Raw genomic sequence first — 21834 nt, 5'->3', positions numbered from 1 at the left:
CTTTGGATGCCCAAGTTCATTGCCATGTCTAGGACCAAGCTGGTGGCTAAGGGAGCAGATTCTGCAGTCTAAGAGCAGAGTTCAAGTCCAGCTCTACTGGCTAGATAGCCTTGGACAAGTCACTTCATTTCTCTGAGCTCAACTTTCCTCATATGGAAATGGGAATACAAACAATACCTCCCTTGAAAGGCAGGATGAGGATTAAGTAATATAGGCCATGTAACATCCTGCACTCAGCACAGGGCCAGCCGAACACACAGCCTCAATGCTTGCTAACTCCTCACTGCACCCATCTCTACCCTTCGCTCCAGCAGATCTTCCCGATCTTCATTTCCCCCTGGACCAGGCTGTCTTGTCTGCTTCTCTGAATGTTATTTTACTGTATACTGTGTGTATTCTTAAGAGGCAGGCAGTCACTTTTGGAACAACACTAACAATAATGCAGTGCTAATAATAATAATGACAATGCAGAGGCTGATGCTGTTGATGGCAGGAAGGATAATCAGACTAACAGGAGCTCTGGGAGGCCAGGGTCTTGCTCCGCCTACACACAATACAGCACACAGTTAAGTACCAATTTATGCTTCTTGAATGAATGAATGTAGTGCCCAGAGCTAGGTCAGTGATCTGGATACAGGGGACAAGGAGCCCAAAGAAGGGTGTTTTACCTCCCAGGAGAGAGCCCCTCTGCCAGGGCTTGCGGCCCGCTGAAGGGTAAGAGTAGAGCTGGGTTCAATCATAGCCCAGCTTTGACCTGGATGTGGGCGCCCTCTCTGAGCCTTGGTCCACGCATCTGTGTCCTTTGACAAAGTGCCTTTGGATATTTTAGGATTCTATGGAACCCCTGTTACCTCCCCCCAAATCCTTGTTACCTTGTTCCCCAGGAAGGCTTTGGGCAGCTGCCAATAATAGAGTCTTTCAGGAAGCAGAGAGAAGCCTTCGTAGGACAGAGAGAACTAGGACAGAAGGACAGGCGGTGAAAGGGAGGGGACAGGTCGAGGGGGCAGAGATGGTCCTAATGCGGTGAGCACAGACCCTGGAGAGAGACCCAGGAGGGCGGAGGGAGTGAAGCCCCACCCCCACTCTCATAGCTTAGGTCCTGGCCCTGCTCTTTGGACAACCTGCTCCCCTGTCTGGACCTGGACACCCCAACGGCTCTTGCTGGCCAGTTTAGGTGGGTGTCTCCTCACATCTGGTGCTGTGCTTCTTGTGGAACATAAGATGATTTACGGGACACACCAGAGAACATTTTGAAATTTAGTGGCTATTTTAATGTGTATTTAAAAATGTATAACTAACATAATTGCATTGGTATGTGATTGAGTTAAAGAAACAGAGTAAATAATAGTGCAGCAATGACAGAATTTGTGAAGTTGATTCAGAATCAGCTGAAGTCTAGAAAACATGGTGGGTGGAGGTCCCTTGGTGGGTGCCTTGGCACATACCTGAGAGCCTGCTGAGGAAGACAGGGAAGTGGAGGAGGAGAAGGAGGAAGAGATGGAGGAAGAAGAGGAGGGAGAGGAGGGTGGAGCTTCTTGTAGAGCAGCTGCAGGCTGGGGATGGGGAGAGAGTCTCTGGGGAGGGGGAGGGGGGTGGGCAGCAAAACTGGAAAGGAGCTGCCAGATCTCAGCATCCATCCGCCTCTGGGCCTCATCCACCTAGGGGACCAGAAGAGGGAGAAGGAAAGGAGCAGAGGGACAGAAAGGACACCATGAGGCTTTTCCTACCCACCAGGCCATGCTGGGCCGAGCCAGCCACCCACTTCAGTGCTATCTGTTCACAAGTACTGATGTCTGATGCTCGGCCCTTGTACTCCCTGCCCTCCTGCTCCTCATGAGCCTGGTAGAGCTATCCTGGAATGGGCCCAGACTATGAGGGAAAGGCCATACAGTGGGTGCCTGGGCAAGAGAGGGGCAGACACCCAGCCCAGCTCAGGAGAGAGGGGCTGGAGGCAGCCCCAGGGGCATTTGTGGTGGGGGAGACCAATCCTTGGACCTCACGGTCCATGAGTATCTATGGGACCAGCCCAAGCCATTCACAGTTCTGGAACGTCTCCCAAGGACAACAATGGGGTGGTCTGGGCATCAGCCTGGGGCCTGGCCTGGTAGGGGAGAAAATGACCCAGGATGACCTGGGTCTCAGCTCCAAGCTCCTACTTGGACTATGCTCTCTGGTTTCCCCCCCTAGACACAGCCTGTCCCTGGTCAGGCTTTTAGTTACCTGTGATGGCTGCTGTGCCCAGCCCTTGCCCCGTGGGGGCCCCGGGATCCTCCCCGCTGTCACAGCTGCCCGCAACTGCTCCTCTGAGAGGGACGTGCGGTTCTGACGGGTAGAGGGCACAGGCCAGCTCAGAACCTCTGAGCCCCAGAGCTAGAGCCCTGGTGAGTGTTCTCTCCCCATGGATATGGTGGCCAGAAAGGCCCACATTGACTGGGAAAAAAGATGCATGCTCCCCTCCCCAGGCTGGCACGCTGGGGTTAACTCCGGGCCGCTTGAGGGCCATACACACACAGGTGGTTAATGGAGGCTGCTTGAGAGGCAGTGCTAGGGTAACCTGGTGGGCCAGGTATAGTCACGTGGTTTAGCATCATGTTAGTTTCCCTGCCACCTCTCTGGCCACAGACAACTGGCACCAGGACCAGACCACACAGCAGATGAGGCACACACCCCTCCTGGCAAATTCCTGCCATCCCAGGGCTTGGGCAAAGCAGTGCCCTGACCATGGGCCATTGGGCCCAACCCGGGTCCACGAGGACCCACACTGCCGTGGGTACTGGGCACCTCCCCATGCGGGGCTGAGGGCATCCAAGAACACAGCACGCCAGGTCACATCACTCAGATCACAGGCCTACCTGGTGAGCCCGCCGTAGCCGTGCAAAATACGCCTCCCTCTGTGGGGCCCAGGGAAGTACCAGGACAGGGAGTCAGAGAGAGAGAGAAGGGTCTGAGAGCTGCGGGGCAGGACAGTAAGCAGGCAGACACGGTGGCCAGGAGAGGAGGAACCGAGAAGGGAGAAGGGACTAGAAGGCAGCCTGCTCTGCAAGGAGGCTAGGATACGTGGGTCTGAAAAAAGGAACAGGGAGAGGGCAGGCTCGGAAGTCCTCCTCCTCGGTCCCTGACCTGGGACCCTGGGCCGGGGGACACATCTGCTTGAACACTGGCCTTGGCCAGCAAGGGATTCGTGAACCAAGATCCACTTCCTCTGGGTGCCACCAGGTGGCCTTGACTGCCCAAGGAACACATTTGGGCAGGCCGCCCAGAGTCCGCCCCAAGACCCTGAGCCCCACAACGCCATCATCACCACTGCCCCATCGCCTCTCCACTAGACCATGACTTGGCAAGAGCAAAGACACATTCATCTCTGACCAGTGTCATATTTAAGGGCAGCCTCTGACCTGGTTTGAATCCCAGCATTGCCACCTTCAGGCTGTGCGAGCTCAGGCAAGTTATCTAATCTCTCTCACCTAGTGGTACAGTTGTGACTTACAACACGTAAGAGTGCTTGGAAGAGCACCTAGCACAGAGTAAGAGCTCACTGAGTATGACCTGTAATAAGAATGACTATTTGTCCAACCCCAAGCACAGGGCAGACAGCAAAGAGGAGTGAATTCTGAGTGAGCAAGTGAGTGACACTGAAACTGTCTCATTTGTCCTTGTGTTTCGAGGGCCTCACCCTGGACCTGTTTGTTGACTAACTGCATGAAAGCTAATAATCGTTAACAGGTGAGCACTTACTATGTACCAGGCACCTATGTACCACCAAGCTGCCCTGGAGCTAAGGCTTATCACAAGGCAGCCAGCTGGGAAGTGGCAGAGCTCGGTTTAGACCGAGGTCAATCTGACCCCAGAGTCCGCACACTCAACCATGACGTAGCTGACGCCTGCCTGCCAGCCTAGATCGCTCTAAGGTCAACTCAAGGCTTGGCTCAGAGCTGCCATCAGGGAGGGCCTGCCAGGCCCTGCTGCGTGTCACACCTTGTCTCCCTGGTATGTTTCTGGCAGCTGCCAGTAGAAGGACTCATGGCCAAGTTGGGCAAAGTTGCCAAAAGAAAGCTGGGCGCCCTCGGGCACAGGTTCCACGGTGAAGCCTCCTGTCAGGTGGCTGTTTCGCTGCGGGTTCACCAGGGCGAAGCCTTGGAAGTCCCCGGGGGCAAAGCGCGTGGAGATCTGGCAGGGGAAGGAGCATGGGTGTTAGCCTGGGCACTGGGGCAGGTACCCTGGTGGGGGAGGGGCACAGGAGAGCATTAAGGTGGGCAATGGGGGGTTGGTGAGATCAGGGCTGGGATAGAAATAATGGGGAAACAGAGAGGATATTGGGGGAAAGGAGCGGGGTTGGGGGTCAATGTTGATGTAAGCAATAATGGGGCATAGGGAGGGCATTAGGATAGGGGGCGAGGGTTGCTGGGGTCTGTGCTTACATGAGCAGTATCGGAGGCATGGGGATGGGCATCCCTATAGGCAATGGGGGACACCACTGGGCCAGGCTTCTCACCTGCCCTGGTGATGACCCAGGAGAGGCAGGTGGCAGGCCCCGGTGCTGGGGCAGTGAACAGGCTCTTACCAGGTGGCGAGTGTAGGAGGAGCTGGAGCACTGCTGGGTGATGCCCATGCAGAAGCAGGGCAGGCAGCCGTCCGGGTTGCTAGCGCTCAGGTGGAAGTGGTGGGGCCGGCAACTGTCGCAGGTGAGGCCTTCCACCTGGGCCTGGGAGGAAGGATGGACAGGTGGGTGCAGGGGGTTGGGACAGGCCACCTGCACCTCTAGTAGCCTTTGAGGCCAACCTTCCCAGACACTTCTGGCAGGTGTGGGGAGCCCCTGCTGCCCCCATGCCTAGGCTGCGGTTCCCATCGGATGCTGCCTGATTTCTCAGCAGACCCCGAGCAGTGGGGCAGAGGTGGGTTTCATGACAAGGAAGGGTCACAGGGGCACAGGGACAGCGCCGAGGGTATGATGAGAGGGAAGGCCTGGCCACAGCCGTGGCTGTGGTTCAGGGCTTTGTGGAGGGCAGGGGTTTGGACTAACCTTGCACTGGCACTGTCCAGCGGCGTCACACTGGTTGCTGACGCTGCCCTGAGGGTCACAGCCACAGTCAGCCGGCTCTGGCAGTTGGCCGTCTCCTGAGGTGGAGGGAATTCACAGTTGGAGCCCCAAACCTGCCCCTGAGCACCCCCACTTCCACTACCTTTTGGGCATCTAACTCACCACCTGAGAGAGGGAGTGTTTGTGTCTGAACACCTACCATGCGTAGGCATTATACACATTCACAGCAGCCCCCTGGGGTGGGTGGGCCTTTTACTACTCCCATTTTATGGATAAAGAAGCTGAGGTTCAGAAAGGTAAAGTCACTTGTCCCAGGTTGAAGGAGAACACAGGCTCTGCCCCAGCTCCACCCCTGAGGTGGCCTGATCCCAAAGGCCTCCCCAACCCTACTCACTTCGACAAGGCTGGCCCTGGCTGGGGTTGCCATAGTAACCTGGAGCACACCTGCAGAGAGAGAAGGCATTGCATGAACGGAGGGCAGAACCACAGAATCCTGGACTGCGCTGGGGCCCCGCATTGATTCAGTGACCTCAGAGTGCTGGAACCAGTCAGCCTCACTCACCTATTTCACAGATAGGGAAATAGATGGGAGAAGAAGGGCAGGGGCATTCCTTAGGTCACAGAGCCAGTGCCTGGCACAATCAAGCCTTGAACCTATTTCAGCAAGAAAGAGGGGTTTCCTGGGAAGGCTCTGGCCTGGCTGGGGCAGGGGGTGCAGGGGTTGGAGGTGAATTGTAGGCCTAGATCTCTGAGGGCCTCAAATGCCAGACTAAAGGTTTAGGCTCTTAGGCAAGGGGAGCTGACTGTCTTCTCGGGGTCTCTGAAAGTGGGGGTAGAGGCTGCTGGTCCCTCATGGTCAGGAGGGCTGGGCCCACTCTGACTCCAGGGGCAGCCCCTCCTGCACGCTCCCCACCCCGCCTGCGCCTGCCTCACCTCTCACAGTGACGCCCACTGTGGCCTGGGGAACACGCATCACAGGTGGGGTGTCCGTCTGTGTCCAGAAAGCAAGTGTGGGTGGCCCTGCGGGTGTGGGGGCAAATTTCCAGTTAGAAGGTCAGTAGCTCTTCCTTCAGGACCAGGGGAGGAGGGAGAGAAGGAGCAGGCATGTGAACTAAGGTGTCCTGAGCACCAGCTACGTGCCAGGCACTGTGCGAAGGGTTTCTTGGGCATCATCTCATTCTCACACCAGGGGCCAGAGTGGGGTACAGCATTATCCTCGTTTCACAGATGAGGAAGTTGAGGCCCAAGAGGGAAGTAAATCTTAGACAAAGTGACACACCAAAGAGGTGGTAAGGCCAGGATGTATCCACTGCCTCTCAGAAGGTCCTGGGAGGAAGGGAACCTAGGAGGGGGCAGCGGACATTTCAGGAAAGGACAGGTACAGGCAGGGGCTGGACGCACTGGCCAGAGGCCGGGGCTCCGTGGCATGGGCATGGCTGGCAGTCCTGCGGTGTCCCACGCTGGGCATCCCCGTAGTATCCCGGCTGGCACTGCTCACACCGAGGACCCTCTGTGTGGTGCTGGCAGCCCTGGGGGGCAGACCGTGCGTTGAGGCTGAGCCCCTGGAGGCCACAGATCCCTGGGGTAGGAAGGAAGGAGGGTGGGACTCACCTGGCAGGAACCTGTTTCAGGCTCACAGACCTCCGTGTGGCCATGGCAGCTGCAGCGTTCACAGGTGCCCAGGTAGAGGCCGCTGGGCATGCGTGTGTAGCCTGTGTCACAGTCCTGGGTGGGGAGATGGCAGTGGGAAGGACTTCCTCAGCAGGGTCCCTTCTGGGCAGGGACCACTGGGTGGCGGGGTTGGGGTGGGCCTGGGGAGGTGGAAGAGCTAAGGGAGGAGGAGCCAGAGAGCCCATGGAGGGAGCTGGCTGGACAGGTGGGTGGGGCCCAGGGCTCACCTGGCAGGATGGGCCACGGTACCCAGGTGGGCATGTACACTGCTCCACTTCCAGTGCAGGGTCCTGGCCGGTGTCCTCGGGTATAGCCACATCCATGCTGATGCCAGAGACCCTGGGTGTGGCAAGACCCACTATGAATGAGCACTCGTGCTGTGCCAGGCATCCCTAGAGTCCTATACACGATCACCTTGTTAATCTTCCCAATGGCCCTGTCGTGATGCAACTGGGGCCCATCCAGCTCTCTGACTGGGCATCCATCCAGCTGCTGCAAGAGCTGTGGTAAGTGGCTTATACCTGCAACTTTCTCCAGAGAACAAGCCTTCCTTGCTAGAAGAGGTCACACTCCCTTGGGGTGACCAACGACAAACTGACCCAGGGTACAAAGGTCCCTTTGCCTCAAGGCAGGATGACTCTGCAGGGCTCCAAAGGGATGGGACAGAGGCTGGTCTTTTCCAGAAATCACTTCCTTGCCTTGCCACTTCCCTCTCCTGTGTCCCTCCCTTGCTCCCAGGTTCTCCTTGTGAATCATGTGCACCCAAATCCGTCTCAGGCTTTGCTTCTAGGGAACCCGACATAAGACAAGCCCTGTGAGGGAGGTAATGTTATAATCTTTTTACAGCTGGGGAAAATGAGGCACAAAAAGGCCACATAGCCCGTAAGCGGGAGAGCTGGCCGTCTGGCTGTACTGCATCCCACTGCTTAGCCTGGAGCCGCCTACCCAAGCCCCCCCCCGCCCTCCTGCCCTCCTGCCCCAGACACCTGCTCTCAGCTGGCCGCTGGGTGTAGGATGCCTGGATCAGGAGGGTGTCAATGCCCGCCAGTGCCATCAGCAGGTGCTCCCGTGTGGCCGGCTGCCCATCAGGACGCTGCCATGCTTGCTGCCAAGGAAAGGACATATGGGCTGTAACCCCTGACATCCTGACACCCCTGAGTGACAGGAGCAGGGAGCCTGCCTGCCTCCCCCCAGAGGTGTCCTGGGAGGGTGCCACTCACCTCTCGGAAGGGCACAGTGAAGGTGCTGGGCTGGCCGGGGCTTGGTTCCTGGGAGGTGTGATGCTCCAAGACAATGTTATTGCCCTGCAGTACCACCAATGGCTGCCCGTGCAGGGGCGCGGAGCCAGGCTGGGGCTGCTGGGTTACTGTGAAACGCAGCTCTCCTCCGTAAGAGGTCACCTGTGACACAAGGTGGACAGGCGCTCAGCTGGGGCCCCCACTGTTGGGCCCTGCTACTGCTCTGGCCACCTCTAAGCCTCTTCTCCAAACGCACCGTGCTGCCTGGAATTCCCTCTCTCTTCCCACTCCCTGCCCACCTTGTCCCCCAGGAAGCGAGAAGGGAGGTTCCAGAAGTAGGGTCCAGACAGGAGGCTGTGGAATGAAGAGAAGGCCAGTTCCCCGGGCCTGGGTGACGAGATGCCCTCGCTGGTGGTGTGGGTGCCCACGGCGTTGGTCAGGCTGAACTGAGCAGGCTCCTCAGAGGCCCCAAGCACCTGCGAGGGGGAGAAGAGGCTGTGGTGGGGGCCGTGGCCTGCGATGGCCCTTGGCTCACTCAGCCCTGGGCTCAGTGGTCCCGCCCGTCTGCCCAGCCAGTCACCTCGTGTAGGTACCTGGGAGCGGCTCCAGGAGGAGCTGGTGCACTGGCGACTGACGCCCATGCAGAAGCACTTGAGGCAGCCGTCGGGGTTGTGGGCACTCAGGTGGAAAGAGCCGGCGACACACTCATTGCACAGGCGTCCCACCACGTTGTTCTGCAGGCAGAGAGCTGGGAGCTGCAGGGTGGCCCCTGGAGGGGCTGCCTGGAGCTTCTGGTCTAATCTACCCATATTCTGGATGGGAACCACGGCCAGAGGCAGCCATGGAACAAGCACATGTATAAGGGATTGCCACCATGTGAACAAGAATACAATCAATCATTTTTCTCTTTTCTCTTTGGTTGCTAGGGGGCTCACAAATAAATTTAGATTTGAAATATAGCAATTTGGTTAAATTAATTAGTTACTGTTTATGGAGTATTTCATGCACTGTGCTAGTTTCTGTTTAACCAGCACCTCATTTAACATCTCTGAGTACCTTGAGAGGTATGTGGTATCTCTGCGCTTCACATGAGGAAAACCAGGCTCAGGAATGAGAAACGATTTACACTGGATAACTCGGCTTGCTAACCCACACTAGGATTTAAGGTCAGAAGTGCCAGACTCCAAAGTCTGTCCAGTTCTTTTTTCTACAGATACCTGATGCTCCCACTCTCAATGCAAATGATTTCCCTCCTCTTCTCATCTGTGAATTGGTGATGCTAATTGCTACTTATCCCCTTGTGTTAACGTGAGAATGAAAGCATGGTTAAAGCAAAGGTGCAGTACGGATACAACGGTCACACAAAGAATGACTAGCAAAGGACCTGAGACTTGAACCCAGGTCACCTGCCTTCCCAAACCAGTGCTCCTTCCTGGCGTCAGGCCACCTCTCATGAGGGGGAGACTGGCTGGTCAGGCTCATCAGCCTGCACTAGGCTCCCAACCACTGGCCCAAGGAGCCATGGAGGGGATGGAGTGTCCCTCCTCCCTCTCCCAGCTGTGTGCCAGGACCCTAGGCCCCTGGGGTCGGGGAGGGGAGCACATGTGTACCTTACAGCGGCAGGCCTCCCCAGAGGCCCCTGTACTGCCTCGCTCATCACAACGCACGATCTGCTGGTCTGGAGACACAAAGTGGGTGTTGGCAGGGAAGGCAGGATGGGATAGACACAGTCTGAGCAGACAGGGGGAAAGTGGGGTGGCTCCCCAAGGACCATGGGGTTTGTGCTGGGCTCTGGGACTATGGCCTGGTAGGCAGCCTGGGGAGGTGCCAGGGATGGTGGCAGGAATACTCACTGGTGGGCCTACACTTCCCGCCTGGCTGGATGGGGTTGCCCTCATATCCGGGGGCACAGCTGTGGGGGAGGGAGGGTTGTCAGCGGTACGCCCATGCCCCCACCCAATATGGCCTGCTTCCCCCAACCTCCACCATCTCTCCTTCACCTCTCACAGCGGCGGCCTGTGTAGCCTGGGGCACATGCATCACACGTGGCTTGGCCATCTGTGTCCAGGAAGCAGGTGTCTGAGAATCTATGGGTATCAAGTGGACAGGACATGGGGCAGGGCTGCAGTGATGAGCCAGGCCAGGGCCTACAGTCCCACTCTAGGAGTGACTGCTGTCCACATGGATACAGCAGGCTATGAGGCAGGATGTCGTCTCTCTGCCCACCTACTCTGGATCTCATAGCAACACTAGGAAGACAGACAGGCCCATTATATGGAAAAGGAAACTGAGGCCCAGATAGCATGAGGAATCTAGAATAATTTAGTGTCCAGGTGAGAATGTGAAGCCAGATTTCCCACCTCCCTGCCCAGAGGATGCCCCTAGCCTAAGGCATTGCCCACTCCCCTAGCCATGTCTGCCCCATCCCAAGTTGGGTCTGACCTGCGGGAGGCATCAATGTATGGGCAAGGGCAGGGTCGACAGGCAGTGGCCGTGGCCTTTGTGGCGTCGCCAAAGAAGCCGGCCTTGCATTTGTTGCACTGTGGCCCCTCCGTGTTGTGCTGGCAGTTCTGGGAGGAAAGGGAGGGAGTGGTTCAGGTTCTACAGAGCAGTCCTCTGCCCTCAACGCACTGGACCAGATGGGCTCCTTGAAGGTGGGTGGTTGAGGCTGTCGGGATCAGCCTCCCCCATCATGCTAGAATTACCCCACAGCTCTGCAGAATCAGGGGAACATCCAGCTCTATCCTGACAGGGAGCTCATCACTTCACATTGGCAGCTTGTCCCATAGAAGGTTTCAAATGCCTGCTTTGTATTGACCTAAACCCACATCTCTCTTCCAGTCCACACTCGTTGGCCCATCTGCCCTCTGCAAGCCACTCCTTCTACCCCTGACAGATCTCCAGGGGTTTGGTGATAACAGCTCTCCCTGTTTGAGCCTTCTTTTCTGTCAGCTCTACAATCCCAGCTCCCCCTACCATTTGTAAGAAATAATGTATGACTTATAGGCTCCTTCCCCTTAAGGCTGCCCAGCTAAAGGCCATGCTTTACACAGTGCTCTCCAGGATTGGTCTGACCAGGGTAGAAGAGATTAGGACCTTTGCTTCCCTCATCTGGACATAATATCTCTATTAATACAACTAGAGGTCAAGATGCCTTGCCTGGCAGCCATGAGAGTCATTCTGGAGGCTTATGCTAAGCTTGTGGGCACAAGGAAGCCTCAGCCTGGACCTCCCACCCTGCCCTTGCCCCTAGCCAGTGTCCAAGTGTGAGCTGGCACGACTCACCAGGCAGTGGCCATATACAGGGTCACAGGAACTGGCATGGCCATTGCAGTTGCAGCCAGAGCAGGTGCCCAGGTAGGGCCCACCAGGCACCCGGGTGAAGTGGGCATCACAGCTCTCACAGGACAAGCCAGAATAGCCAATGGGGCATCTGTAGGGATAGGACCAAGACAGCAGCTACAGAAACCATGAGGCCTTGCTGTTTCTCCCCTATTCTTCCCAGGGTCTCTGTGATCCCGGCCCTGCTGGGTCAGGCACCTGCACTCCTCTACGCTGTGGGCACGGCCATGGCTGGTGGCGTAGGTGACGGTGGTGTCCATGGAGATGTCACTCAGCCCCACGTTTGCCATCTTGGTGTTGTACACCGTCTGGATGAGCATGGCCTCCAGGCTCTGCAGCACCTGCAGCATCTCTGCCCGCTGCACGGGCTGGCCAGACTCATGCACCCAGTGCTCCTGGGTGTGGACGAAGTTCCGGGGTCATGCATCAGCATCTGCCCAGCCTATACCCCCTTCAACCCCAGCCCCGAGGGCTCAGGCCCCACACACCTCAGAGAACTGGACCTGGCGCTGGTTCACAGCACCTGGCTGGGTGGGAGTGTGGCCGCGGGAGAGCAGGCGATATCCAGCACCCACAAGGACCACATCTGGCCGCTGCACTGGCTCCAGCATGCCACGTGCCAGCTCATAGCGCACCTTGTAGCGCAGGAAGCCACCGTAGGAATCCACCTGGCCAAGACAGGGCAGATCAGGGGCGGTTGTGGGCACGCTTGATGCCCACTATGTGTCCAGTCATCCCCCTCCTTCCTCACTCTGCATACCTGGTGCTCACTGTGTGCTTGGCATGGAGCTGGGCACAGGGAAGCAGAGATGGGTGGGGCTTGGGCTCTGCCTTTGGGGTGCTCAGTCCAATATGGGGGAGGAGTCTGATAATGCTGTGTACAAGGTGCCCAGGGAGGCCAGAGGAGGGGCACTGAACACTGCCCAGGTGTGGGGAGTGGTCCACGAGGGCTTTCCAAAGGCTGAGTTAGCATTCCTCCCAACCTGAGCACAGCACGTGGAGACCTTGCCCTGAATGAATGAGCCACTGTCCACAGGGGGCTGTGCTGGGGCATGACACCCTTCCCCGAGGGGAGACCGCCCTGCTGCCCCCCAGCTTCAGAGGGAGTAGAGCCCAGGCAGTTTCTGGGCATGTGTGTAGGGGTTCGGCTCCCTCTCCATCCAGGGTGGCAGCCCTGTCCCTCACCTTGTTGCCTAGGAACTGCTCAGGCAGAGTCCAGAAAGAGTCATGGACCAGGAAGCGTCGGGACAGGTCGACCAGCTGGAACTCCTGCAGAGCAGTGTCGATCAGCAGCTGGGTGGAGGAGAGGGGCTGCGTGCCAGGCTGTGAGGGCATCGTCACATTCACACCTGGGTGGTGAGGGGGAGGAGTGAGGGCCATGCACGTGCCTGTTCCAGACAGCCACCTCGAGGGATCCTAAATGTAACTTCTGCAACCATGGAGAAGTCCAGCCCCTCATCTGCGTAGCACCCAAGATGAGGCTACCCTGCACCAGGCCTTCCTTCCAGGGATGTTTTCAGGCCCCCTCTATCCTGGTCACCATCTACATACAGGCCACATGCTTGGCCTGGAATCCCTGCCTACCCATCCCCTCCTGATTCCGGTCAAAAAGGCCTGGGTTCTGAACTTGCCTTTAAACAGCTACATGACCCCAGTGAAGCTCCACGATCTTTCGGAGCCTCAGGGTCCTCATCTGAAAACATTAAAAACAGCTCCCACTTGCAAGGACTACTGACTGTCCAGTGACCACGAGTCAAGCCACAGTGCCGCCCGAGTGCTTAACAAATGGTGACCGTGGCCGTCATTATTCCAAAATACTGGGGACAACTTTGGGAGGTAATTAGTTTTACAAGAGTCAATCTGAGGCTCCTCAACCAATGAAGGGACATAATAGGCAACACCTGTTGAGTGCTCACTGTGTAAGGACCTAAGCCCTCAAATTGAATTTAATCCTCTGTGATGAAGGAAGTCAAATGAGGGGCTGCCTGGCATCAGGTGATAAAAGACAGACCTGGGACTTGCACGCAGGTCCATCTGGTGTCTGGGTCCATAATATACTGCCTCTCAGAGACAGAGAGAGCTGAATTCAATTGCCTGCTTTTATGTTTGTGAAAACAGGGGCAGTGAAGTCGAGTCCCAGAGTCACACAGGCAGTAACTGGTGCACCTGGGGAAGATGCCAAAGCTTGGGCTCTTACGCTCTGGTCACTGGTACCTCTCTGGCTCTTAGCATGAGGATGATGAGGACGATGAGGATGACATTAGGGCGACAGTGACTTACTGGACACATCCCACAGACCAAGCACTATTCTCAGGCGCTTACACATATTAATCCATTATGTCCTTGCAACAACCTGGGAAGTTATTATTTTATCCTCATTGTGTAGATGAGAAAATGGAGACACAAGATAGTAAGTTGACAAGGGCACACAGGCAGTAAGGGTCAAAGTCAGGATCTGAACCTGGAATCTGGCTCCAGAGCCCACCCTCTTCGTCACCTAATGTGGGCAAATGCCAACTGTGGACTTGGCTTTTCCTAAAAAAGTTTGTTTCCCCCAAAATGCTCTTCTTACAGGGCTCAGCATTTCTTCAGCAACCCCGTGTCCCCCCAAAACCTGGCCGCATCTGTCCGGCATGTGCTGCTCTCCCGTACCTGCCCTCTAAGCCCGCAGGAGCCTGACGCCCGCCGCCCGCCCACCAAGGCACCCGGTCACCTGCCTGCCCACCAACGCACCCTTGAAGTCATTGGGCTGGTCAAAGCGCAGATGGATCTGGTCTCGGAAGCGGCGGCTGCTCTGGCACACGTTGGTGATGCCAAAGCAGAAGCAGGGCAGGCAGGAGGCGCTGTGTTCCAGGTAGAAGTGCCCATCGGGGCAGGGTCCTGCTGGGCGGCATGGGAGTGGGCTGCAGCTGGTCCCCGGCAGGCAGCCCTGGCTCCACGCCCAGTGCCCACCTGCCCATCGGCCGTACCTCGCTGTGGGATGAGCTCCAGGACACCGTCGGGAATGCCAAACACCATGCCTCGGGCGTTCATGGCCTCACATGTGTATGCACCCTGGTCTGCCTCCTTCACATCGCGAATGGTCAGCGTGCCACGGCCTCCCTCGCTGGTCATTGTTATCCTGGTGGGCCCCAAGACAGGTGTGGTCAGGCCTCGTCCATGGGTCCAGCCGCCCCCAAGTGCGCAGCCCCTGCCCAGGCCCAGAACCGCACCTGGGATGAGAGGGGATGTGGCCCCAGTTGAGCCTCCAGTTGATGATAGGGGTGGGGACGCCGATGGCCACACAGGTGAAGGTCACCGTTTGGCCCCGGGAAGCCTGGATCGACTCCTGGGGAGGGGTCACCACCTGGGGAGGCACTGGGAGACCGAAATAGGAATGAGGGGTGTGAGGGGCAAAGAGAGGAGGAGCAGGGGCATGACACAGAGGAGCCAGGATGGAGGACAGACTGTGGGGAAGGGTACCCGGAACCCAGAACCTGGCCCGGGGCCCGGGGCCCAGAGTTTGCCCCCCAGCTCCCTGCTCACTGCAGCCAAACTCGTCGCTGCGGTCGGGACAGTCGCTCTCCTCGTCACAGTGGAAGCTGGCCGGGATGCACGCATTTGTGGAGACACAGCGGAACTGCGTGGGCCCGCACACGTCCTCGGGGCGCTTGGCGGCTGAGGACAGAACCAGGTGGTGTGGGCAGCCGGCACTGCCCCCACTGCCCACCTATACCCAACAGCCTACCCTGCCCACCCTCCCCAGGTGTCCCCAGGATCACTCTCTCATCTTGCCCACATGACACACAGCTGCCCTGGCCAAGCCCAGACATTGTCGCCACGACTACCCACAATGTCATGGTCACCAGTCAGCCATCCAACAGCCATCACCAAGTTTCTACCTGCGTTCCCTGAAACAGAGTTCTACTTGGCACATCACACTCAGCCCCTCCTACATGAAGCCACAGGAAAACACAAGACCCCCCAGTCAAAGGCACAGCCCCAGTTGCCAGTACCTCTGGATACCAGTAATACCTGGGCAGTTCTCTCTACTGGAAAGGATGTGCAAGGGCCTGCCACAGCCTGGACCTTGCTGCTCTGGACACCTCTAACTGGCCCAGCAACCCCATGACCCTTCCTGAACCTCGGAGCCCCAACCTAAGGCAGCTACTGATGGACTGGCCAGAGGTCCCAGCTAGGCATCTCCAGTAGATGGTACCTGACATTCTTCTAAAGGGAGAGTGAACTTGAGACAGACACACAGGCAGGGACAGAGAGGGCAGAGTGGTACAGGAGGGGAGGCCACCTGCCCACAGAGAAGGAACGAAGAGGAGGCCAGGAGGCGGCCACCTACTGACGTTAACCTCAGGGGCTTCAGCCCCGACACTCTATGAGCCCCCAAAGCCATTCAGCTTTCACGTTCTCTGTTTCACACACTCTGTCAACAAGGACTTGGCCTTCCTTAGACTGTTTCCAGGAAGATGCCTCTGAGAAGGGCTTTTCAACTAAAACCCTCAATTACTTCTCTCTCCCAAGGGGCCATGGTGTCAGGCAAGCTTAGAGCGACAGAAGGGCATCACAAGACTCTGCCAGTCTGCGGCATGATGCTGCCTCTTTCCAGAGTCTGCTGCAGAGTGGGGAAGCGGAGGGGAGGCCAGGAGGAGAAGCAGGACCAGCAGACGGTGGGAATGTCAACATGCATTCAGACATGTGACCCAAGATCACAGAGAAATGATTAGAAGAGTATCCTCAATCTTGGACTAACAAGCCCCAGGCTTCACCTCACAGGGAAAGGCACTCACAGTGCTACCTGATATGGATCTCTGACTCTCCAGTCTCACCTATTTAACAGTCATAATTTCTATAACATTGACTACATAGGTGGGTGTCAGATGGATGGATGGGCAATGGGTAGGTGGATGGCTGGACAGATGAATAGGAGGAAGGAAAGATGTTGGCTATACGAATGGCTGGCTGGCTGGAGAGCTGGAAAGATGGACACAGCATGGATGGATGATGAATGGGTGGATGAAGAGACAGATAGGAGGAAGGATGTTGGACAAACAGATGGATGGATGGACAATGGATGGATGATAGAATGGATGACGAGATGGACAGAAGGAGGGATGCTGGAAAGATAGGTAGATGAAGAGCTTTGAGGATAGACAATGGATGGATGGATAGATGGATAAATGCATGGATGGACAGATGGATAAGAGGGAGGAAGGATGTTGGAAGGATGGATGGACAGACAGACGATGGATGGTTGAATGGTTACATGGATGAAAAGTTGGGCAGATGGAGGAACAAATAACTCAGAACCAGCTCTAGACCAAAAACAACAACAACAACAAAACCCCTCTAGGGGAGGGTACAGATCAGTGGTAGAGGGCATTCCTAACATGCACAAGGTCCTGGGTTCAATTCTCAGTACCTCTGTTCAAAAAAAAAGCAAATAAATAAACTTAACATTACCTCCCCCATTAAAAATCAAAACCAAAAACACCTCTAGGCCCATCAGGGAAAGGCTGTGACTCACACGTACATCGGGGACCTGATCATTAAGGAACCCTGGTGTATCAAGTCCTCTTAGTCACTCGCCTGACCCACACATGAGCATAAATAACAAGGAGGTTAATGGCACAGAATAAAGAAATAAAGAGACATTAACCACGGGCAGTCTAGCAACATTGCTTGCTACAAAGGCCAGATCAGAGTCCAGGGTCCTCACTGCTGGGGTCAGAGAGAGATAAACCTTAAAGTCTGTCCCTAGGGCCTTTACCGCTCAGCCAGGGACAGCAAATAAACTTGCTGGAGAAGGGTGGGGGCTGGGGGAAGTAGGCCTGGGCAGGGGGGTCGGGTGGTGCCAGGTGGACCCTGGGACACTCACGGCAGTTGGCTTCATCGGTGCGGTCCTCACAGTCAAAGTCGCCATCACAGCGCCACAGCTTGAGGGCACAGTGCCCATTTCCACAGGGGAACTCATTGGGCTCACAGGGCGGGCTGGGGCCTGGGTGGGCCAGGCAGGGTTCTGCTAGTGGCCTTCCTGTGGCCATTTCCCCCACCCCCTACCCCCACCTGCACCCCTGCCCAGTCCTCACCGCAGTCCAGCTCATCACTGCCGTCCTTGCAGTCCTCCTGCCCATCACAGACGTAGTCTTTGGGGATGCAGTGCCCACTGTGGCATGTGGCCTCGTGGGGCCCACAGGGCACAGGCCTGTCTGGACCAGGGAACAGAGCCTGGGGAGCAGGGGTGGCTGGTAGCAGCCGTGTGGTGGTTGCCTCCGGCTGGGGTGGTAAAGGTGGTGTCTCCACCAGACGGGGTGGCAGGGAGCTGAGCGCTGGGACTGGCTCCTCTGTGGACAGAGCCCGCATGGCGTTGGCACAAAGCAGGGGCTCCTCACGCCTGGCCCCCCACACTCCCCAGGCCCTGACCCTGTTATTACTCCTCCTGTGTCCCTGCCCACCTCCCTCAGACCCCTTTGCCTGCAGCCAACCCTCCCGGCCCCAGGATGGACTTGGAGGCCCAGGCAGACTCTGGCCCTCCCCTGGCGTCTGGAGGTCACTGTGTCCCCGGAAAGCCCCTCACCACAATCGAGCTCATCGGACATGTCCCTGCAGTCAGGCCTCCGGTCACAGCGATACTCCAGGGCCACACACTCATTGTAGCGGTGGCAGGCGAACTCGGCCTCGGTGCAGGCCCTTGAGACCTGAGGCACTGTGGGGGTTGGGGGGAGTCAGAGGCAGGCAGGAGGTTGGTGGGCAATGTCACGGGTGGCACGGGCACTGCAGGGCTGAGAGTGGGCTCTGGTGCTCCGCGTAAGGCCACGTGCTTTCTGGCAGACTCGGTGAGGGCAGAGAGCACGTGGTGGACACACCCACAGCACACGTGGGACACGGGATACGTGGTCGTGGCCTCACCCACCCCTTACACAGACCCCACACATGGTTAACATGCCACACCATGCAGCCACCACATCACACATGTGCAGGCCACCACCAGGCCTAGCGAGGATGCAGAGGAAGGGGAGGAGGGGTGGCCTGAGGGCTCTGCCCAGCCATTGTGCCCTCATCCTGTCCTTCCCCTCCATCCATTAACTTCTCTAGTTACCCGGCTGGGCCTGGGTCTGGCTTACACTCTCACCTGGTGTCACTGCAGCCGCCACGGCGGCCAAGGGGGGCGGGGGTGTCTGTGCTGGAAAGGAAGGTGTGATCAGCAGCCATCCCACCTGGGACCTGGGAGCTGTGGGCTGCAGGGCTGAGCCAGGCCCATCCCACCATCCCTAGTCAGGGAACTCATTGGAAAGTGAGGAGAAGAAGACTAGACCCCCAGAAATCTTCACACCTGGGCCTCGGGATGCCAAAGAACAAACTTGATCTTTGGGTGCATTGATTGAGGTTTCACGTGCAGAACAGGGAAGTGATGGTTTCACTATTTTTTTTTTTCGATTGGGTTACACCATGGTAGGGTTGGGGTTTGTTCTTTTCTGGGATCCACTGAGTCAGGGATGGCGACATGTTAAAGGCTTCCCAGAGAGAGAGGACTGAGATGGAGACTGAGATAGAGTGGGGACTGCAGCCTGGGAGGAATGAACTGGGACTGTCTGACCCAGAGAAGACACTCAGGGAGTTGAAACAGGAGACAGAACGGGCAGTGAAATTAAAGAGCTGGGCCAACTGAGAGTACAAACGCCAAGCCTTTGTGTCCAACAGCTGTGTGACTTGGGGCCAGTTTCCTACACTCTCTGAGCTGCGTTTCTCATCCCATCTCATCACAGGTTCTGGCAAGACCAGCACAGACGCAGGGTTTGGTTCAAACTCTGGCAGTTGTACTGTCTGTATTTGTGGATTCGGACAAGCCAGTTTTCCTTGCTAGGCCTCAGTGCCCTCATCTCTAAAACAGGAGAAATAATATCTACTTCATAAGAATTACTGTGAAGATTGAATGAGTGGCTGGAGTCAGGGCCTGATGGTGTGTCTTGTGCATAGTTAGTGCTCAGTAAATAATTGTCGGTTATCATGAAACACAAAAGTGTGTTGGATGGGAAAGTGTATATGAAGAAAGTAATTACTACCTATAGTCAATGTAGAGAGGTCAATAGGGAGAGAGAGAGCAGAAACTGGGTCTAATGGGTACATGTTAGAGGAAACAGTTTTGCTCAACCCAAGCCAAGATTGCATAAAGATTGATGGGGCAGACCCCTAAGGTAGTGAGCTCCCTGTCCCTAGTGGTGTGCAAGCCCAAGCTAGGAAGGCCCATGGTGGGGACACTGAAAGGGGGCCCACATGAGTCTGAGAAACTGGAGAAGGTGCCCGCAATTCCAGAATGGGCTCACCTGTGCCCAGGCGCCGGAACTGAAATCCCTGGGGAGAGGTGATGTAGGAGGCAATGGAGCCGCTGGAAATGACCGTGTGCAGCACCTCCTGAATCTGAGCCCCATCCGCATTCCCTTCGGAGCCCACATCCAGCTCCACAAAGACCCAGCCATCCAGCTCCCTAGGGATAGTCATGAGGCAGGGCAGCAGGGTGAGGAAGATGCCTGCAGTCTCAGCTCCTCCCTTTGTCCCCTGCCTGATGCTCAAGCCTGATCTCTTGACTCCACCCCTGCTCCTGGATAGCCTGGACCCCAAGTAGGGCAAGTTAAGGTCCAAACTGACCACCCACCAATTCCCAAATTCCCACCAATAGAGGTTCAGCCCATTAGGCCCCTTCTGCCTCCCCTCCTGGCACCCAGGCTTCTCCCCATCATTGTCAGTCCCTCACCAGCCCCCAGGGGACCCTTCTCACTTGATGAACACCACACTGACAACCTGGTCTCCAGGAATCTTCAAGTACTCTGACTCCAGCTGCAGAGGGACACAGCACCATGAGCCTCCAGACCCCTTCCCCCCAGCTTCGGTCCTGCCCTGCCACACCCAGGGAGCTCCCCAAAGCCCCGTCACCTCACCGTGTCTACCACAGCCTCGGACACCTCTCGGAACTTCTCGGAGCCAGCATCCTCTAGCTGAGGGCTGTAGTCGATGGAGCGAGTGAAATTTACCAGGGCTCGGAAATAAACTGCAGAAGAGGAAGTGGGGGAGGGCACCACTGTGAGGGATCCAGCCTGGCAGGTAGTGGCCTCAGGCAGCTGGGCCACTGGGTCCAAATGGGGGGATGGTTCGCAGAGGCCTCTTCCTGAGGCTGACACCTGTGCCCCACAGCCTGTAGGGGCATGTGCTGCAGTGGCCTTGGCAGGCCTGCCCAGGGGTCAAAGCCGAAGCCCCACCCTTGAGTGAGGGGCTTCAACTAGCAGGGAAAATGTCCTGACCCAGACACCAAGCAAAAGTGCAGAAAAGGAGACCGCCAGTGGCTCAGAGGAAGGCTTGGTGAGAAGAGGTGGCTTCCAGAGGGGGTGAGCCTGGCACAGAAATTACTTGAGAGTGACTGAGACATGCTTCTCCATGGTTCATGTCAGTCCCTCCTCATCCCTCAGGGCTCAGCTCAGCCATCACCTCCTCCAAGAAGACTGCCTGAACTGCCCTCCTTCCCCAACCCTGGCTAGGTTAAAGACCTCTCCTCTGGGCTCCCCCAGCCCTCAGCTTTTCCTATCAAAGCACCTTCTACCCTACGTTGCATAGCCCCTGCCTGGTTACACACGGCTTCTAGAGCATCCTCATAAAAGTCATGGGTTCTGAGGTCAGCACACCTCAGGCATGGACCTCACCTCTCTGAGCTTGCTTCCTCCTTGGTCAAACGAGGATATTAATGACACCTACTGCACTGGGTTGCTGTGGCGAATAAATGATACCATGCTCACAGGCCCAGCTCCCTGCGCACTTACATGCAGCATCCAGAAGGAACAAGTGCTAGGGAATTGGAAGCTGTTGTCATCTTTCTCTCTCTACTGCTGGATTATACACTTGATTGGGGGGGACCTTAGAACTCATTCACCCTGTACCCTCAGTGCCTGCACAGTGCCTGGCACACAGTAGGTACCTAATAAGTGATGGCTGAATAAATTCATAGAAGATTAGTGTGAGGATACACTTATAGCAACTTTTTCTCAAGAACCTACTATATACATTTTATACATATTAAATCTCATAATGTTCATGAGTTCATACAGAAGTTATGAATATGAGTTAATAAGAGTTGCAAATGAATCATATATATATATGTGTGTGTGTATGTACACACACATACATACACAGTGCTTAGATTAGAGCCTGGTGCACAGTAGATGCTGAATCAATCCATAACATATACCTATGGTATACACAGACTGGTGTACACACATACACACACACAAAGATTATTTCATGCACAAGATTATTTTATGCATTAATTCTCATAACGTTCATGAGTTGAGGTGTAAATTATAAACAGTGAGTTAAAATGAGTTACAAATTAACTTAAATATGTACAAAGTGCTTAGAACAGAGCCCTGAACACAGTAGGTGCAATATAACGTAAGCTATTACTATATAAGAGGCAGTGTAGCTTGGTGGTTAAAAGCTCAGCTCTGGAGAAAAACTGCCACTTACAGTCCTATGACAAGCAAGTTACTTAATCTCTCTGAGCCTCAG

The 21834-nt window shown here is 56.1% G+C and overlaps 1 protein-coding gene across 6 annotated transcripts in view; it reads right to left on the bottom strand.

Annotated features, from left to right (window-relative positions):
• The window catches only part of HSPG2 (heparan sulfate proteoglycan 2), a 97921-nt gene that overhangs the window by 37635 nt on the left and 38452 nt on the right, over positions 1 to 21834 (bottom strand). For 4 of the 6 annotated variants that reach the window (XR_012079415.1, XM_072975160.1, XM_072975162.1 and 1 more), the window contains exons 4-34: positions 20217 to 20326; positions 20057 to 20115; positions 19605 to 19765; positions 18413 to 18463; positions 17858 to 17986; positions 17370 to 17624; positions 17159 to 17278; positions 14815 to 14946; positions 14502 to 14646; positions 14259 to 14410; positions 14023 to 14169; positions 12475 to 12638; positions 11778 to 11957; positions 11488 to 11684; positions 11233 to 11380; positions 10390 to 10517; positions 9948 to 10034; positions 9801 to 9859; positions 9558 to 9625; positions 8541 to 8681; positions 8247 to 8423; positions 7930 to 8109; positions 7696 to 7814; positions 6937 to 7048; positions 6650 to 6763; positions 6440 to 6567; positions 5972 to 6058; positions 5433 to 5482; positions 5021 to 5115; positions 4562 to 4702; positions 3976 to 4167 (exon numbers count right to left, since the gene is read on the bottom strand). Coding sequence is in view for 5 of the 6 variants with exons in the window: in XM_072975160.1 (XP_072831261.1) it covers positions 3976 to 4167; positions 4562 to 4702; positions 5021 to 5115; positions 5433 to 5482; positions 5972 to 6058; positions 6440 to 6567; positions 6650 to 6763; positions 6937 to 7048; positions 7696 to 7814; positions 7930 to 8109; positions 8247 to 8423; positions 8541 to 8681; positions 9558 to 9625; positions 9801 to 9859; positions 9948 to 10034; positions 10390 to 10517; positions 11233 to 11380; positions 11488 to 11684; positions 11778 to 11957; positions 12475 to 12638; positions 14023 to 14169; positions 14259 to 14410; positions 14502 to 14646; positions 14815 to 14946; positions 17159 to 17278; positions 17370 to 17624; positions 17858 to 17986; positions 18413 to 18463; positions 19605 to 19765; positions 20057 to 20115; positions 20217 to 20326 (4028 nt within the window). In the remaining variant the exon portion in view is untranslated. The remainder of the gene's footprint in view (positions 1 to 3975; positions 4168 to 4561; positions 4703 to 5020; positions 5116 to 5432; positions 5483 to 5971; positions 6059 to 6439; positions 6568 to 6649; positions 6764 to 6936; positions 7049 to 7695; positions 7815 to 7929; positions 8110 to 8246; positions 8424 to 8540; positions 8682 to 9557; positions 9626 to 9800; positions 9860 to 9947; positions 10035 to 10389; positions 10518 to 11232; positions 11381 to 11487; positions 11685 to 11777; positions 11958 to 12474; positions 12639 to 14022; positions 14170 to 14258; positions 14411 to 14501; positions 14647 to 14814; positions 14947 to 17158; positions 17279 to 17369; positions 17625 to 17857; positions 17987 to 18412; positions 18464 to 19604; positions 19766 to 20056; positions 20116 to 20216; positions 20327 to 21834) is intronic. The other 2 variants (XM_072975163.1, XM_072975164.1) reach the window with 1 other exon arrangement.

The sequence above is a fragment of the Vicugna pacos genome, chromosome 13, assembly GCF_048564905.1.
Source record: "Vicugna pacos chromosome 13, VicPac4, whole genome shotgun sequence".
In the NCBI taxonomy this organism is placed as follows: Eukaryota; Metazoa; Chordata; class Mammalia; order Artiodactyla; family Camelidae; genus Vicugna; species Vicugna pacos.
The sequence above is the reverse complement of the archived record's forward strand: the minus strand, read 5'-3'. Positions and strand labels throughout refer to the sequence as shown.